We start from the raw sequence: 13,767 nt of genomic DNA, 5'->3' as shown, positions 1-13,767 counted from the left end.
TTCGCTTTGCCCTCGTTTGTGATACGAAGTCTGAAGGGCGAACAGAGAGTTTCTGTCTGGGGAGGTTTCTTAGATAAATCTGAGCATCCAGCATCTAAAATGATTATAACAGGTCCCCTTTAAAACACCACCGTTTGGGTTGAATATTTATATTTTATGCTTGGTAATAGTGTTTCTACAGCAAGTGCTGAACCAAACCTTAAGCACATGCGTAAATTCACCTTGATAAATTTGCTGTTTTATTACTTGTGCACATCTCATGTACAAAGAATATTCAATACATTTAACTTCATATGGTCTGGTTTCAGTAATCAGGGATAAGGAACTGTGCACGGGCAGGCTATGAGGAGTTACTTTAATATCTTCAACACAAGCTCCCATCTCTTGGCTCTCGCTGGGCCACATGGTGAAAATAAACTGTCACCGGTGACAAAATTAGAATCAGATGAAAGAAATTTCACAGCACACAAGAGCGGGATGTGATGAATGGAGTCCACTGTATTATAACAGAGTGGAAGAGACCAGACTGAGCTTCAAAGGAGCCCTTGTGAGAATGCAGCTGAGCGGAGAAATGCCATCTCATCATCCTACTTTGTTACGAATGACAGTGAAACAAAAGGAGGATTTTGCTCTCCATATCAGCTCACCTTCTTCTTGTCTTTCTGTGCTGGAGGGAGCAGGGCCCTTGAGCGTTCCGCAATTTTCTGAAAGAGGAGCATATGAGAAGACAGGGTCAAGGACTCTCACAACAAGTAGCACAAATGTGACTTTGCATCTGTGGAACAGCATCTCTTTAGTTCTCTTTTCAGTAAAACTAAATGACCATAGCATCAATTTCAGGTGTCAAAGGAGTGCATTCAACATGCAAATACCTTTTGGAGATCCCCATATCGCTGCACAGACTCAGAGAGCTCAGTCTTTAGTCTGGTCAGTCGCAGACGGTCTTGCTGTGCAACAAAACAGAATTAGATTCAATTAGCTCAAATGTTGTTTAATCTACTGTTTATTCTTCAAACTAATATTCAGTGAGGGAGGAAAGGGAGCATAAAATACCCGTGAAGAGCCACTGATTATATCAGAGAGCTGTTTGATGAGTTGGCTTGTGCTGGTGATGACTTTGTTGGTTTGCTGCTGAGTGGAGTGCCTGGGAAAAAAAACATGGTGTGAAAGCAAAAAGAGAGTACATTTACTAAAGACTGAGAAGATATTAGATATGCCAATACTGTATTACTATAATAATATATAACCAGAAAATGTGTGTGTGTCTATAAATCTATATTTGATTTTGAAAGTGCTACTACACCAATTTGATGGTTGTTAAGAAGGATTTTATTTTAAATACCTTTGCCAAATACGAATCACAACACACATTTATCAGATAAGATTATGGTTCACCGCATTTAGTCTCTTATAAATCAAACAGTAAATACTGAATAATATATCTTATTGCAGATACATCCTCGTCTTGGAGTAGCCCAAGCTATGGATGGATGGATGCTCCTGCTGCCAGCTTTGAAAATTGTGACTTTAAATACCTAAACAAAGTTTTTAAAGGAAGATATTCTTGAGGCAGAAGAAAACTTGTTTTCCCCAAAAAATAAATTACAACATTATATAAAAAATAAAAGCTAACCCTTTTGACTAACTCTTCTGGGACTTTGAGCAACCTTACCCTCAGGTATGTGTGGGTTGAGATTACATTTGACCAGTGGGGAGACTGACTATTACCAGCACTATGATAGAGGTGAAGAGTGTAAAAGCCAAATCCTCTCTGTTCTTTCATGTTTTTTCCTTTCAAGCCCCGCTGGGGTGTAAGGTTGAAAGTGCAGCCATATTCATAACTCTGCAGCACAGCCACTGGAAGGCCAGGTTAAGACAGTTATTAAATATCTAAGCTGTCAGGTCATCCTGGGCTTACACACACCCTGAACTCCCATCCTCCAAACCTGACACTATAACAGGCTGCCCCACAGAGATAGGGAGCTCCACAAACACACCTCTGTTGCAGCTACTCAAATATTGATCTACATAAAGCTGGTGGAAGGACGGGTGGACAAGCAGGTTCCAGTGGACTAGCCCGGAAGGAGCATGTCACTGTCTGTTGTGAGAAAAACCAAAGTGTCGCGGGGGGACGTCTGAAAAACACAAGCTATTATCTGTGTGGAACAGGGTTAAAGACGGTTATAAAGCCATGGAAGTTAGAAGAGGTTGAAGTTAATTTTGCTGCTTAAAATAAAAGTTTTACTGTAAAGAAATAATTAAATTGGACTGCAGCCAACTTCCCCTGACCAAAGTCGTAATACAGAAGAATTGTTTCTGTGCAGAAGTTTCATATTTATTTTTTAATCAAGATTTAAGACTTTAACCTCTTAACACCTGTCCAATCACCAGTTAACCACTTAAGGGCAAGGTGCATTTTAGTCACATGGTAAAAAAGCACAGTTTAAAGGAATTTTACATCCAGTAAAACTGGCCTTCTCTTTTCTCCTTACTTCCATGTATGCCAGACGACGAGTTTAATACTAATACAAATACTACAAATACAAATACTACGACATATACATGTATATGAATCACAAAAGTCTCCAATCTATAACTTCTGTTATAGTTGATAGTTGTCAGACTTGATCAGAGTAACAGTTGTAGCCATTTTAATGTTTTTTCAGATTGACCTTCGGGTTAAAACCATGAATTTGTTTTAACCCAGCCAGAATGCTGGCTCCCGCTGATTGGGATTACAATTGATCAATCAAGGAATCAATTACAAATACTTCTGATTTCTCCTGATGTGTTTAAAGTATACCATAGTCAATAAGAACACCATTGGTAACACACATACGTTGTAATGAAATCTTGCAACTGCCTCAAGGTCCCCCTACTCAAGATGGCACATGTACAGGCTCATTTTAAGTTTGCCAGTGAACATCTAAACAATTCATAGAATGCCTGGGAGAAAGTGCGTTCGTCAGATGAAACCAAAATCAACTCTTTGGTATCAACTGATCAAGTGTCAAATCAGTCACCTCAAGGCTCATTATATTGTAAGCTACAATAATCCAGTAAAAAACCCAACAGTCAGACAACGACCTGTGAGCAAGCACTTGGTAAATTGGGAATGAAAAACTAATTTTAACAGGAAGAAACCTTCAGCAGAACCAGACTCCGAGTCTGACCAGTTGGGGGTGAGGGGAGAAAGATGGGACAAAAATCAATTCACAACTTTTATGTAATGTGTTTCTTTCAGATTTTTGGTTGATATTCTTTCTCCCTCCATTTAAATGAAACGACCATAAAAAAATTACAGACTGTTCAGTTTTAAGTAACCAAACATACAAATTCACCATGGAATCAAATGATTTCCCCTCCTGTATAAAATCACAGATTTCTAAGTTTTGGTATTGATTTTTCTATATGATCAGCCATAACAGTAGGCTGCATGATTAGAATGCTTACACACACCAGACTCAGACAGAGTGCACATACACACACACACTCACAGATACACGCACATATAAAAAAAAGATTAAGAAATGCTAAACTTCACCCTGATGCATCATCATTTAGCCATAAGGATGCAAAAGACATGAAGGATTAGTTTAAAATCACATCCAGCTAATGCTCTGTCATGTTAGCCACTAAGGTGACACAGCAGAGTTGTATGGCTGGTAAATAAGGGATCTTAAGGAATGAGAAAAAATCTTTGCAGTTGTGTACTTTGCACTGTACATTCCCCATTGATTTTATACTGCACTTACATACAATACGAAACACATTTAAAAATGAGCAGCAACAGCAACATGACATGGAAACCGTATTCTTTCTTTAATTCTATTCTTAATTTCCTCTGCTAGAAATGTATAGTCCAAATCCAGTCATAAGAATTTGATCAGTTTTCAACTGCTAAACAGTACTGTTCATGAAACTGGACATTACCCACTCTCACGCTAACCCCACTCACCATAGATATCAGTATATTGCCATTAAGAATCATGCCCTCAGTTGTTGCCTTTGCACATTGTACTAATATGCAAATGATGCTCAGTGCTTAGCTTAGAAGTGCTGGAAAAAATATGTCCTTGAACATAAAGACATTCTCTAGATTTCAAATCATCTCCAAATCAAACCAGTGGATAATAATATGCTCACTTTCTGGGTACATCTTGTACGAATTTGAGATGTCCTCCATCTCGAATGTAATGATGGCGTTTGGAAAAGTGCCTTCTGAGCCACATGATATTTACTAATTTCAGTATTGAATGCAGGTGCAAATTACCACCAAGACAGTGGGTGGCAATGCCATAGCTTTCCTAATCGGCTTTTAGAGTACATACACACCCCACTTCCAATCAGGTAATGGTAAAGTCTGGTTCTAATCGCTGCAAATAGTATTATAATCAGTAAAATACAAAATATTACAATCAATTTAATCAATTTAACGTCAGAAGGCACACTAGAGCTCTTTGTGCCAATAAGAAAAAATATAAATAAATGAAAATCTCTGACAGAAGTAACAAATCTATCGCACAAGGTGTCAGAGTGTCAAGACAATCTCACTAGCAGAAAATATGTCACACAAAGTAAAAAGTAATTTTGTGTGTGTCGCACTTGCTGAAGACTTTTATGTGGTGAAAGACAGTGGTCTATGTCTTCCTATATCCTTGTGTTTATACATCTCATCACATTAGAACATATACAGAAAAAAGACAAAAAAAAGTTGTTTTTTTTAAGGTTAAATTGGGCAAGATGCTAAATTAGCATATTTAGCATGAGGCTAAACCAAATCTATAGCATAGATAGGTCAATGCTCACCTTTTTATAAGTTACAATGTGTGAAATTTCACCACTACAGTAGATTGCAGATTCCAACCAAATTACTTCTATTTTCTGACTCCTCCCAATTCAAGTAAATAATCCCAGCGACAGTGGCTGCCTTAAGACAATCATGGTTTAGTCAGGCAGGAATGATCAGAAACATTGAATTTAGACTGCACCCCACAACAGCAGTAGCTGACATGTTTCTACTACTACTGAAATAGATCCAGATCTTCCCCAGAGTTTTTACCATCTGTAGAAGGCCACTTTTTACCTCAGTTCTCAATGACAAGTGAGAAATGTCCATGTCTATTTACTCTGGAAGAGTAAAACTTTGAGAAAGGAGTCTGATATAGTTTGATAAATCAATGAAGATCTACAAGTCCTGAAATTCCCATGCTTCTAAATATTCCGCAGTCGACTGTTACCATATTTTTCAGACCATAAGGCGCACTGTCGATAAACGGGTCTGTTGTCATACATAAGGCGCACCAGATTATAAGCTCATTAAGCAAAACAAAGTCAGATAAGTCAAACTTTACTCAACTCATTTACTTGCTTCCTCTTCCATACCACTGATTCATTAATGCTGAATTCTCTCCAGCGGCTCTACCCCCATGTTGTTGCAGTATATTAATGACTAATGATTAATGATTAATAACTAACCTCGTATTGTGGATGAATTATCTCAGTTGTTCTCCTGACTGAAGTCTGGTCCGTTTACAGCATCCTCCATGCGATTGCATTTGTCCCTAACCATCAGGAACCTTCGCGTAAACTTTTATCAAGTGGAAAAAAGTTAGCGTTCATCCTCCAGCTTCACTGTGTTTATGTTATTCTAACATAGCTGTGTCGCTAGTGATCAGGTAGCACATCATTATAAACCAGCTAGCCCAACTTTAGTAACCCTACAAACATCACTGCTGTTTAGTTTTCTGTCTTCATTTATGTTGGAAGTGATAGCAGAGCTGTACGTTTTGATTTTTTCAGAAATCTCTCAGTCAGAACATGCTATATCATGTTTAGATGGAAACTAGCGAGCTAACTTCCTGCTAACTTCTAACTCTGTTAAATTTAATAAATTCTGTTTCCATGGATGCCTGGATGTTAAACTTAATTGTTACACCTGGTAAAGCAGCAACGCTGATCATTTTATTAAAAATGAAAGAATTTAGACAGTTTTTATCTCTCAGTGATAGCGCAGTGTTCGTTTGACTTTGGAACCTGAAGTGGACGGAGTTTTGGACCCAGATTACTCTGCAAGGCTGCGGACTACGGCAGCCGTAATGCTCCGGCAATCCATCAAGCAGTGCGGCTTCGTAGCTTACCAAAGTCAGACTGAAACATTTTTTGACAGATTTTGGGGCACCGTGTACCACATAAAATCGGTTCACGGTCAGTAAGCACAACCAGAATTCATACATAAGGCGCACTGTCAAGTTTTTGAGAAAATTAGATTTTAAATGCGCCTTATAGTGCGAAAAATATGGTATATTATAAAACATGGAAGTCATTGGGAACAACAGCCACTCAGACACAAAGTGGTAGGCGTGTAAAATCATGGAGCAGAGTCAGCTCATGGAGCAGAGTCAGCAGACAATTTCTTGCTCCCAACTTTGTGCACTGGTGCACAAAGCATGGTCCATAAAAATCTGGATGAGTAGTGTGGGAAAACTTGTCTGGCCTGCTCAGAGTCCTGACATCAGCCTGAAAGAACACCTTTTGGATGAACTGGAGCAGAGATTGTGAACCAAGCCATCTCATCCAACATCAGTGTCTGATGTCACAAATACGCTGTGAGAAGAATGGTCAAAGATTCCCCAAAACATACTACTAAACCTTGTGGAAATCCTTCCCAAAACAGTTGAAGCTATTATAGCTGCAAATAGTGCTGACATCATATTAAACACTGTGGATTAAGAATGAGATACCACTTGAGTTCATATACGCGATGGCACATGAGCAAGTACTTTTGGCAATATCTAAGTTTTAGTAATTAATTAATTAATAACTAACTATTACCTTTAAGAGAATTATAAAGAGATAGGGTAAATGCAAAGCCATCTGAAAGGAAGCCTTTAGATGGCTTTGCCTTTTTCAGGTATCTTTGGCTATTTATTTTCTGCATCTATTACATTTTTGTTCCATTCAGGCCTCAACAGTTTCAAAATATCCCTCTTGGCTTAATTCTTTTCTTTCAACAAAACTTCTATGAAAGCCATTTTATTTTACTTCCTACTGAGACAGTCCTCAAATAATCACTGGTAAGTCATATGTCTGGAGTTTCCTCCATACTGAGTGCAGACATAAACTCTGTTCACTGACTGGTAACTCAGTCAGGGGCAACGTTTTAATAGGAATTCATTTACAAGGCTGCCTTAAAAAGCCAATAAAGGGAATCCTTTAAAACTTGCAACCATCATCTAAAATATAGTCTAAGCTCTTCTGATGATCTCTAATGGATCATCCATGAGTCAATAAAACCCTGCCCACCATCGACACGCTGTTACCAAACAATCAGAGCTCGCCCACTTCTGAGGACCCCAAGAGGACCTTTGCAGTATCGATGCACAGTGATACATCTGCTAGTCACAGTCTTCCCTCACAACAAGCTTGAGAACTAAGCAGCCAAAAACAGCATGCAAAAGACTGGAGCCACTCACACTGTGAATTTCAATCAGTCACCTCAGTTGTGTGTTTCTCCTGCCTGGTTGGTGTTTCATATTCCTTTGAGGACTGACTGACTAGTGAAGGAGAACTGAGGAGCCTGAGAGCAGCTGGCTGCAGGGGGAGGTGTGAGGAATGGAGGAGGATGAGTGTGGAGGACGCACGTGGTGGAGGAGTGGTGCTGTTCTCCGAGTGAAATCATAGTTACGATGCTTTACAACAGAGCTTGACTAGGCTGTAACAAGGATTAAACCACTAACTGTATTTGTTTTTTACATTGACCTCCCACTGGCACAGATAACAATGCAGAACATTTGTAACAAGTCAGCATTCACGAAGTGGAGAGCTATGATATTGATTATGCTGCTGCGTTGTTTTCATTAAAAATCAGTGTATACAACCTCAGTGCTGTTTTTTTAATAACCCCATAGGATGCTTTAAAGGTTTAGCTTTTTTGTGCTTCCTTTTCTCTATTTTTAAAATGTTATGTACATCACTCAGGCCTATAATTCTGCATGCCATGGGAATGTAAAATAAAATCTCCTTAACTTGGTGATGATTTTGAATGTATATAAGAAGAATAAATGTAACTTCCAGGTAGTAACACAGTTACCATGAGAGGAACTGTGGTGCTACGTGAGGACGTCACAAGTAGCAAAGAATGTATGTGAGGTAAGTGCGGGCATGAACAAGGACAATGAGACTGTGGTAAGGTTTGCAGTAGGAGTGTCAGATGGGTCCAGAATGAGGGTGGGATTACAAAAGGATCACCTCTGAGGCCCTTTGCGTAGAGTAGGGAGCAAGTGGAAGAGCACCTGTATGAGTGGAAGTATACTCTGGAGAGTAAAGCAATGAAAGTTTCTTACATATTTGTCAGTGAGAGGGAGACAGGTCAAAAGATGAAAATGCAAGGGTGAAAGTAGATGAGTTTAAATACCTGGGGTCAACCATCTAAAACAATGGACAGTGCAAGAGGTTAAGAAGAGAATGTAGGCAGGATGGAGTGGGTGCAGATGATTGTCAGAGGTAATTTGTGACAGGATAGCAGCAAGAGTGAAGGGCAAGATTTACAAGATGGTATGGTTTGAAGAGAGTAGCACTAACAATGTAAACTTTTGACAGCAGCTGCAAGCTTCTATGTTTCAGGATTGATTGGCACTCTTATTTACATTTCATCTCACTGAGGCCTCTTCTGCAATAGCACACAACTAAAAGGTTAGGACCTCTTGTAATGTAATCATACATTAGTTAACTTTTTCAACATATTTCAATATATGAATGAATTTGAATACACCTAAAGAAATGACAACTTTCCCATCCCTTTAGTAAAATTCTAAATGACTGCTTTGCCATAATAGCTCTCCTGCTCTCAGTGCCACAGTGAATACTCCAGCTTATAGTAGCTTAAAAATAAAGTCTGTCTATAATCTTTTACATCCATCGATTCATTTTCTGGATAAATGGCTAGATGGATAAATGGATGGATGGATGGATGGATGGATGGATGGATGGCTATCAAGAGCTACTACACTAGCATGGCACCCTTCATAGCAACCACTAGTGTGTGGAGAGGTGAATGAGAATTGTATTGTACAATGCTTTGTAGAGCTGCTAATGTTAAAAAAGTATTTAATTCACTGAAGACTGCGAGGCAAAGATTTTGAAAGCTCCTCAGCATGCTGTTCTTCAGAGAGGTCAAGACTGAACATTTATGGTAGCACAGATTCAAAGAATGAGGTTTGCATATAGAATTAATTTAACTATTCTTCTTAAGCCTTTTGAATTCACAGTGCAATCTCGTAAGGAACAAAATAAATATAACTGTGGTTGTTTACAAGAAAACTCTGCAGGGTTCCGTTAACAGCGTTCCTCCTTTAGAAAATGTTCCATGCCTTACATGCTGATTTCACATGCAGTGTCTATTCCAAATCCCACTTGACATTTTATATTTACATTTGCAGAGATGTATTTCAAGTGCTTATTGAAACAGACTTTCAGTGAGTGTACCATAAAAGTACAGTTCAATTTACATATCATCACATACACACAAACACACACACAGAACTGCAGTTTTTGAAATCCATCTGACATTTAGATGTGCAGAAAGTACACCTACTGTTAGCAACACATGGCTGTATGGTATGAGAGATGAACATTAACGTGGGTTTGAGAGGCAGAGTGGATGCTGGCTTGTTGTGTAAGAGTGGAGGAGTAATATGAGGTGCATCCACACACTGTTAATCTCAGCCTGAAAAGATGACCGTCATGATTTCCTTTCATTTTGCCCTGGCAGAGTATGATGAGTGGTGATTCCAGCTATTTGGTTATCTATCTGTGATATAGTTAAGCAGTTCCAGGTCTAAATAATTTTTCATTTCCTGCCTAAAAACAAATGAGGATCAGGACAGAATGGAGAAAAAAAAGATATATGTATCGATATATATATAGATATATATCGAGTCATAGGCCTTGACAGTATATTTCCTTGCTGAGCTCAGGTGGCTGTCGCTCATGTCAAAGAAACTTTGACATACGTTTCTGCTCAGGCTCACATTTGTCAAAATCTGCATTTTGTCTGGACACAAGACGTCGCACACCTTCATCATGCAGCTCCTCAGAGTGGTACCGGGCTGATTTGACTGTCTCCTCTGCAACAATAAAACTTGCTTTCACAACAGCTTCACTTTGGGATTTTGCTCTGGTGAAAAACAGCTGCTGAAATGTCAGATTCTTCTTTAGCTCTTCTACTTTCTGCAGTTTCTGCTCTGCATTTCGGTTTTTCATCTTATCCTGATGTTTTGTCTCATAGTGCCGTCTTAAATTAAATTCCTTAATTACAGCCACATTAGCTCCACAAATAAGACACATGGGTTTACCGGCAATGTTTGTAAACATATTTTCAGTCTCACACAGGTGCTGAAAGGCCCTGTTTTCAGAATCAACTTTTCTCTCCACCAGTGTGAGCGGCTAGCTTCGCAATAACAGAAGTTTGACTTGATTGACGCGGGAATGTTCCCAGCTAGCCTAGGGTTTGGCAAGGAGGCTGCAGCGTTGCATTATGGGATCTGTAGTTTGTGTGTTATTAGCGCCTCTTATTGCTGGGCCATGCATAACAATAATAATAAATCTATATAAAACTAAACTATATTAAAACTTTGAGTGTAAGATTCAGATAATTATTTATTAAAAACTAGACATTTTAAATGAGAATAAGAAAGAAAAGTATTTCTTTGTACCCCTCTTTTCCCTTTTATAGCCCAAATGCCTCCCTGGCTAAACTTTGGTAGACCCGCCCCTGCACAGTTACAGCCGTCAGCTGCATAGAAAGGGATCCTGGTGTAGAAAGTAATATTAAGTAAATTCTAACAACAGCTTATCAAGGTTAAACGTGCTGCTGTTGTTTATCCGCTTGTTTCCTCTTTCTGGTGCAAAGTTGGCCAAAAACAAACAAGAGAGACGGACTCGTGACAGAAAAGACGATCAGCTGATCATTGATCAGTTTCATGATTGAAGTAGCAACAGGAGAGAGAGAGAGAGAGGCAGTCGCTCCATATATCGGTTGTTAAGCTTAACGTGGGAATGCTTTACAAACATTCAGAGATGAACTTACACACTTGCTTTACTTCTCTCTGGGATAACCTCCTCGGAGATGAAATGCCGGTTGGGTAGCGAGGCTCCAGTCTAAATGCTCAACCAGACCGCCGACAGGTCTCGCACGCCACAGCCGCTCTATCAAGTGACGCATACTGCTCCGACATGCCATGGTTATGAGCTGAGTTACGCCATGTCGAAAGTTTTGTGAGGTGCTTTCGTGATATTTAATGGATCGGATTACATTTTTTATTTCTCTCCAAAATCCGATCCAGTAATTTAGGTCAGTATCGGACCGATAACGATACATAATATCGGATCAGTCCATCCCTAATCAGGACCTGATTGATGATAACTGGCTGAAGACCACTGAGTGAAACTAGCCCCACTGGCAAACAATGGGCTGTAAGGTCATTTTCTTGATCATTAATATACGAACTGTCACGAACATTGATTAACAACCACAGATCAAAGCCCACTGATCAATGTCCATGAGTCCCATTCACAGAGAGTTGGGGAATGGCTGCAATCACAGCATTGTATGATGGTGACAGATGTACCCTTAGGACCCCTCCTCGATTCAGAGATGGTCTTTCCCTTTTCACATAAATGGCCTCCTTGACTCTCCGCTCAAACCAGCGTTCCTCCCTGTCCAGGATGTTACATCCTCATCATTGAAAGAGTGTTGTGTCTGTGTTGTGCCATCCACTTCGCCAGAGGTTGTTTGGTTTTCCCGATGTATAAATCCTCCTGGCACTTAACAGCGTACACTATGTTACTCTGTTTGTGTGGGGAGACCCGATCCTTGGGATGGACCAATTTTTGGCGCAGCGTGTTTTGAGGTTTAAAAGCCACAGAGACACAGTGTTTACAAAAAATGACACATACGACATACATTATGGCGCTGGCACGGCAGGCAGCCTTAACCCACTTTCCCTCGGGATGAATAAACTATGATCTTCTTGACACAGCGTACACTATGTTACTCTGTTTGTGTCGGGGGACCCGATCCTTAGGTTGGACCAATTTTTGGCGCAACGTGTTTTGGGGTTTAAACCACAGAGCCTTGCTGTTTACAAAAAATGTGTCTCAACTGTTCTGATACTCCTGACACATAAGGATTACTGAGGGTTTTCGTTTAGGCAGGAGTTGTCCATCTTCTCCCCTGGATCGCCTGGGACCGGTTTTTAGGTGCCTTCCCAGCTTTGACAAATGTCCAGCTGGGATGGTGTTAGCTGAGACTAAATAAGTCACTAGGATGAGTGACAAAACATTTCTCCCATTGAAAACACTACATCCAGATGAACAGAATCAACTTTTCAGGACTTCCTTCCTGGATGATTGAGTATGCATCAAGACAACCTGGATACTTCTGTGCTGAACTAGGTTGGCCACTGGCAAATCCATCATTTTTAAGTAGAATTTCTGAAAAACTTGTTTCTAATCAGTTACATATTGTTTTTATTTCTTACAACATAAACAAGAAATATCAGTCTGAGTTGTAGTCTAACCACAGTAGAGAAACTACATTAGCCAAGATCTTAAATGCCCTTCAATGTGAGTCAGAACAGGCTCTCAGTTTTAGTTCGACTTTATTAAACTGCTGTCTTTGATAATGTAGACCACTCCATTCTAAACAGACTTCATGATTTGATTTGTCTCTCTAATGGTAAACTGGTGTCAATCACATATCCATTGTAAGTATGGATGATTACTCAGATAAAAATTACAAAAATAAAATTTTGGTGTCCCTTAAGGTTCATCTTTAGGTCCAACCCTTTTTCCATTAACTTCTGTGATTATACTGATGACACCCAGCTTTACTTGGTTGTGTCTCCTGATGACCCTGGGCCTATAGGCTTTTTAAATTGTATTTCTGGTAAAGAAATTAAAACTTTTTATAGCTCAACCAGGATAAAACTTCTGTTTTATCCTGGTTGAGCTGGTGACTGTGGCTCAGGGGGTTGGGAAGGTTGACAAGCGCATCTGTAACTGGAAGGTTGCCGGTTCGATCCCCGGGCTCTCTGTCCTGGTCGTTGTGTAAATCCAATCCATTATTATTAGTAGTAGTACTGAAGCCCAGAGAGCCCAAAGCCCATCTTTGTTCTTTGTTGCCCAAAAGTTTCCCAGATCTTACTTTTGGGCAACAAAGAAGGGTAACTAAGACTACTTTTATCACCTCAAGATGATTGAGAGAGAAAATGCCCATTTTGTGGCAGGTTTTTCCTCTCAAGTTACTGTAGAGAAGAGCTGAGGATAACAGACAATGTTAATGCTTTTTAAGCCAAACTAAAGACTTAACCTTTATGACCTGGCTTTTATTTGCTCACACCTTTTGCCTGGTTTTAATTATCTATTGTTTTATTATTATTTATTTATGTATTGTGCTTTCTAATCTTTTGCATTTATTTATCTATTTAATGTTGTTACCTAGTCCCTGTTTTTTCCTCACTGACAGCACACAGAGAGAGAGAGAGAGAGAGAGACTATGCTGGGGCTATTTTTATTTTGCACATGTTGTTGTTGTTCTGTAGTCCTCAGTGTTGGGTAAGTTACTTTAAAATAGTAACTTAGTTACATTACTAGTTACTTCTCTCAAAAGTAACTCGTTACTTCAAGTTACTCGTTACTTTCAAAGTAACTAGTTACTAGGGAAAGTAACTTTGGTTTTACTCCGAATTCTCTTGTTAATGTGTT

The 13,767-nt window shown here is 39.4% G+C and overlaps 1 protein-coding gene across 2 annotated transcripts in view; it reads right to left on the bottom strand.

The window, feature by feature from the left end:
- The window catches only part of tsnare1 (T-SNARE Domain Containing 1), a 278,062-nt gene that overhangs the window by 124,321 nt on the left and 139,974 nt on the right, over nt 1-13,767 (bottom strand). For both annotated transcript variants that reach the window (XM_005745725.1, XM_005745724.1), the window contains exons 5-7: nt 1,054-1,144; nt 873-947; nt 648-704 (exon numbers count right to left, since the gene is read on the bottom strand). In XM_005745725.1, the coding sequence (XP_005745782.1) occupies nt 648-704; nt 873-947; nt 1,054-1,144 (223 nt within the window). The remainder of the gene's footprint in view (nt 1-647; nt 705-872; nt 948-1,053; nt 1,145-13,767) is intronic.

Source organism: Pundamilia nyererei, unplaced genomic scaffold, assembly GCF_000239375.1.
Source record: "Pundamilia nyererei isolate P.nyererei 1_Seehausen unplaced genomic scaffold, PunNye1.0 scaffold00164, whole genome shotgun sequence".
Lineage (NCBI taxonomy): Eukaryota > Metazoa > Chordata > Actinopteri > Cichliformes > Cichlidae > Pundamilia > Pundamilia nyererei.
Note: the sequence above shows the minus strand (reverse complement) of the source record. Positions and strands in the feature narration are given on the sequence as shown.